Raw genomic sequence first — 5,414 nt, forward strand, 5'->3', positions numbered from 1 at the left:
AGAAACAACCCAACAAGTACAACAACCACAGACCGTAAAAGACTCAGCCTTTAGATAGTACAGTTCGCCCTCCCCTGAAAAGCAGGGTCACGGGAACTACCAACACCTGCCGGTAGCCACAAGACCACCCCGGACATCAGGCATTGTATATAGCAATAGCGTGTAAACAAATAATGATACCTAAACCCTAAAACCCTAAAGTGAAAATCACTCAACTCAATCGCTTGAAACCTAGCCCTCTCCTTCTTCTGTCGCTCAAAGTCGGACCACTTGAGCGAGTCTTGGGTTCGCCTGCCCCGCTTCCGGTTAACACGCTGCCACTCCTGGTAAAGCGGGTTGGCGGGTTCGGATACATCGCGTCCCACTAGCAGTGACACGGTGTCTTTTATGCCTGTAAGGTCCACAAATAATTTATATTTTTATCTGTAGCGTCAACACCAATCACCTTCCGAAGTCTCTCTTCTTATGCGCGCTCAACCTCTCGCATTCTCTATATATGTTCGGCATGATCCAGTGCCTCACGTTCGCCATCCAGTCGTATTTCCCTGATAGCCTCACGTTCGCCATCCAGTCGTATTTCCCTGATACCTCTAATTAACCAGGTGGTCTCTTGTGTACGTGGAATGTCGCGCAAATCGACCAGTCGCTCGAGTTTGGGCCCGATTAGTTTGCCTGCAAAATTGTACCTTTTAACCAATAACCAAAGTCTCAGCAAGGATTCTCGGAGAGTCATAAGGGCAACACTCAAGTTATCGCGACAGGCTTTTGGACCCCTGGGGTCGTTTTTCATCTGGTCACGGTATGTAATCTTGAGTTTCGGATTATCAGGACTGATCAGAGTTGCCAAGGTCTTGATTGCACTTTCAAGATTTGGAAAGCTTGGCTTGACTATACCGTCCATTTCGAACACGTCAAATAATTCCTGGGTGGCAGCTGCGACCGTATTCTTGGCCTTGGTGCGCTATTTTTTTTTGTGCCTGTTTAAAAGCGTCGTTTAGCTCGCCAAATTGCATCTTGTCAATGCCACGATCTTCTAACACCTTGTCCAAACTGTCCTCGAGGGATTTCCGGATATCGTCAACATGCGTGGTGACAAAATTACAAGCATTTATGTTTGCAAAGCAGTCATCGGCCGTATCATAGATGGCTTGTTGGCTTTAGGCATTTTGGTAAATATATGTGTATTTATATACACAGCATGAAAAAATGTGGAGCCCATTTTCAGTCGCCATGCAGCGTTATTGTATCATTATATTTTCCTACCAAACTAGCCGATAAGGTGGAGACTTGTCCATATTTAATCGCATAATATTTTTTTCATAAACAAATTGACATCTGGCATGAAAAAAAGGCGATTTTATATTTAGCATGAAATAAAGGCATTTTTCGATTTGGTACGAAATAAAGGCAAAAAGGCGTTTGGACACAAACTATGGGGTTTTTTAATACCAAAATGAAGGTACTTCCTTATAATACTTATGACTGTTAGGGTAACCTTCAATCCCTATGCAAATAGTTATGTAATTTCGTAAGACATTTCATAATCTCCGGCACGATCATAATTTTAAACTCTAGTGCTCTCCACAATATTCCCCACTTCCTTACAAATATCCCAAACGCCTGATCTATATGCCAAATCTTTTACTTGTAGCCTTTTAAGGGTTTTTAGGATTTTTATTCTCCTATAAGTGGATCGTGCCCGAAACCCTAACGCTATATGTTCACATTCAGACTCTGATTTTGGAAACTCCATATTCAAAGCACGAAGAGTTTTGAGTTAATTAATTGCCCGTACTACACGCTTAAAGTACATATATACAGTTGCCTCATGCAGCATAAATACACTCTTCAGGTCTGTCACAAGACCTCTTGATAGCATCCTTAGTGTAAGTGCTAGTTGTACGTCAACTGCTATTGTTCCATTCCTCAAATTACCCAAGCGCGGATCTCTTTTGCATGTTGCAGTGATCACCTCTTTTAATATTAAGAACTGACAAAATGTCATTCTGAGGTCCATATCAAAGCTATTCATCTACAGTGAGTGCACAACTACCTCATTGAAGGTGGGCCTATATCGATAGACAATACCCAATCTTATGAGACCATGTAAGTCTTCTACTATAGGTATGATTACAGCTATGACCATCATTGTATCATATATACTTGCCATTGTATCATACATACTTGCCATGTATCATACATACTTGCCAAGTATCATACATACTTGCCATGTATCATACATACGTGCCATTTTTGAAATAAATAATATTATCCCTACAATTAGCATTGCTTTTTAAGAGAGTCTGCCTTTATTATTGTGCATCACGTCAACCTCCATATCAATGTCCGACATACTGCTCTCCTCGCTACTCTCGGACAAACCGTACAAGCCTGTGATCTTGTATTCGTTGTCGTCACTACTGTCGCTGGCCTCATAAAGCCCTGGCGATTCTGTATCAATACCTCCATCGCCATTGTTACTATTGTCACGACTACCTGCTCCAACATGCATAGTATCGATGATTTTCTCGACATTAAATTCTAAATTGTTGGGCGTGCATATATCTAACACATTGTTGCTGTTCTCATGTACATGCCATTCACTGGAACACGGCGACAAGCACGTACATGCTATGTCGTCCAAATTAAATGACTACTCGTCTCCGTCAAACATCTGTGTCGTTTCTACCCCGTCCATATTCGATAAATATCGAAAACAAGGTATGTAATATAGAATAGTGTGTGTACTGTGTGTGCACAATGATCGCGTGTGTTGTGATTTCCACCTTTTTTGCACGTCTGTGTTGTTTTTTCTTGTGATTAATATAGCCCAATCAAATAACGGCACTTTTCTGGAATTAAAAATATGAAATTGTGAGAAATGTACGTAAACCAATTTGGGTGCAAAGCCCTATAATATTTTTAGGAGTACTGCTCGAGCCTCATATACAACAAAGTGGGATATTGTCCTTTAATTATTTTACTTTATCTACTTTAACAAAAAAAAATTATGTGTCGATTAGGGGGGCCCTTAGACGGCTATGGTTTTCCCCCATAATTTATTTAGGGTTTTTATATTGTACAAACATATTTACATACATATAATCGAGTTCTGTTTTCATTCTAAAGACTTACCCTTGGCGGCCAAAATCCAACAAACTTTAGGCTATGGGAGCATTCAAAAAAGAAAGGGAGCAAAGGCCTATAGCTTCGTGGTAAGAGACAACAGGGGAATTAGGGATCTAATGGGGAGGTTGAATGGGAGGTTAAAAACTAGAAAAAAAATTAAACCAATTCAGGGAGACTGCGGATTTATTAAGATAATATTTTTTTATAAATACACTCTTTGTTTTTAAAAAAAAAGTATCAAAGCAAATTGGCGGGCGGATATTCTCTGAAGAATACCATAGCCCTCTAAAATTATACATATATAAATATTTATTTACATATGTATTTATCATGTATTTATTAGGCACCTTATGCCTTTCTAGAAGGTTACATATTTACAAGAGTATACAAGGCAGTGTACACAGTATAAGTATACACATCACACGACACAGTCTGCCAGACACACACTATACAGGGATACACTATAAAGTGGCAACTGAGAACAAAAAGAGTTTCTTTAACCAAGTAATTTAAACGCAGACTTGTATGTACTATTGGGATATTCCGCTCATTAACTTCTATAAACACAATGACCTCGGTGGTGAAAGAGGGGAAGGACTTTATACAACAGGCCGAGAAATGGTGTGTTGATAGGCGTTCGGCGATGTAGACAAGATACGTTAGATGTATTGTATACGTTGTATACGTTTTGTGCTGTACACTATATGTCTTGTTTTCCTCGTGCATAATATATATACCGCATAGTGATGCGCAGTTCTTGGTGAGTATGTGATTAGGAAGATATAGCCTTCCAAGTCCCTTTTCTGTGCCGTTCTGTCTGCGTTTCGCTCTTCGCACGGTCTCAGTGAGATAAAGGTTGTGGGTGGTCAATGGCATACAGTAGTTTTAGTAGATTGTTAATATCATCTTTCACCACTGTCGTGTTTTGTGTCTGTGCATGTGCAATGAATAGAGCCAGCGAGACCAAATCTTCTTGCGCTGGTGGAAGGTTTTATAAACTACACATAATAAAAGTACATATAATTAAGATTTAAAGCATACAACACATAAGCAGCACAATCATCCAACGAGGCAGCACATACCTTTGCACATGAGCAGAGTCAGTAGTAGCCATTTGCAGAACTGCAGTCAATGGGCCAGTGGCTGCAGACACACTTTAACACCTACAAATTAGACCTCGGGATTCCCAACCTACTCATACACACTACGTGCATTACGTTATGTCGCTCACGGAATACACGGCATATCAGCAGCCACTAACAGTTGCACATCAGCTCTAGCTCCTTGTCCATAGGCCGTCATGGGTAGATTTTTTCCAGATCTTTTCGAAATAAGTTACTAAGGTAGATCTTTACTAGTTCGTTACAATATATAGTACTGTAGGTAGACCTTTAGATTTACTAGGGTAGATCGTTACGAGATCGCTACAAGATAAGTTACTGTAGGTAGATCTTTACAGGATAAGTTGTTAAGGTAGACCTTTACTAGACCGTTGCAAGATATGATACTGTAGGTAGATCTTAGATCTTTACAGGTCAAGTTTCTAATATAGATTTTTACCACATCGTTACAGGATCAGTTAAGATAAGTTACTGTAGATAGATCTTCACAGGACAAGTTACTAATATAAATCTTTACTAGATCGTTACAAGATCAGTTAAGATAAGTTACTGTAGGTAGATCCTTTACAGGACAAGTTACTAATATAGATCGCTACTAGATTGTTACAAAATAAATCCCTGTCTGCTGCTTCTCACACTTAACATTGCTGACCGCTGCCACAGCCTCAAGAGCGGTTTCTTCAAGAAGCCTGATCCGCAATCTGCGGTGGGGTTATATGAGAAGGCTGCGCTGAGTTTCAAGAAAGCGCGAGCGTACAGAGCAGCAATGGAGACATATCTCAAAGTAGCAGACATGCACCAACAGCTGGACAATGGTTTCCACTCTGCCAGAGCACTGGAAAGCGCAGCCATGATGGCCAAGGACCACAAGCAGTATGCCGAAGCCGCAGGCTACTTCAGCCAGGCAGGTATCAGGTACACACCATTCGCTGCTAAACCACAGGAGAACACTAGTCCTCAATGATACTCATCAGGTGCACACACTATTCCCTACTAAACCACCAGGGAGATATTAGTCCTTAATGATACTCATCAGGTGCACACACCATTCCCTACTATACCACTAGGGAGACACTAGTCCTCAATGATACTCATCAGGTGCACACACCATACCCTACTATACCATCAGGTGGTCACCAGTCTTGATATTCATTAGGTGCACAC

General features: G+C 40.7%; 3 protein-coding genes across 3 annotated transcripts in view; 1 reads left to right on the plus strand and 2 right to left on the minus strand.

The window, feature by feature from the left end:
- Positions 1-490: 490 nt before the first annotated feature.
- Positions 491-901, minus strand: SARC_05261 (hypothetical protein; the record flags this gene model as incomplete). Its single annotated transcript, XM_014300873.1, has 1 exon — positions 491-901. One exon carries the CDS (start codon positions 899-901, stop codon positions 491-493), a length of 411 nt encoding a protein of 136 aa, XP_014156348.1.
- A 1,454-nt stretch (positions 902-2,355) lies between these two features.
- On the minus strand, positions 2,356-2,512 carry SARC_05262 (hypothetical protein; the record flags this gene model as incomplete). The annotated part of the gene is made up of 1 exon (XM_014300874.1): positions 2,356-2,512. A coding segment is annotated over one exon (157 nt), but the record flags the coding sequence as incomplete, so codon positions are not given.
- Positions 2,513-3,476: 964 nt separating this feature from the next.
- Positions 3,477-5,414, plus strand: part of SARC_05263 (hypothetical protein) — a 5,416-nt gene continuing 3,478 nt past the window's right edge. Inside the window, exons 1-2 of the mRNA XM_014300875.1 lie at positions 3,477-3,750; positions 4,914-5,165. Of these exons, the coding sequence (XP_014156350.1) occupies positions 3,698-3,750; positions 4,914-5,165 (305 nt within the window). The 5' untranslated portion in view covers positions 3,477-3,697. The remainder of the gene's footprint in view (positions 3,751-4,913; positions 5,166-5,414) is intronic.

Source organism: Sphaeroforma arctica, assembly GCF_001186125.1.
Source record: "Sphaeroforma arctica JP610 unplaced genomic scaffold supercont1.330, whole genome shotgun sequence".
Taxonomy (NCBI): Eukaryota; class Ichthyosporea; order Ichthyophonida; genus Sphaeroforma; species Sphaeroforma arctica.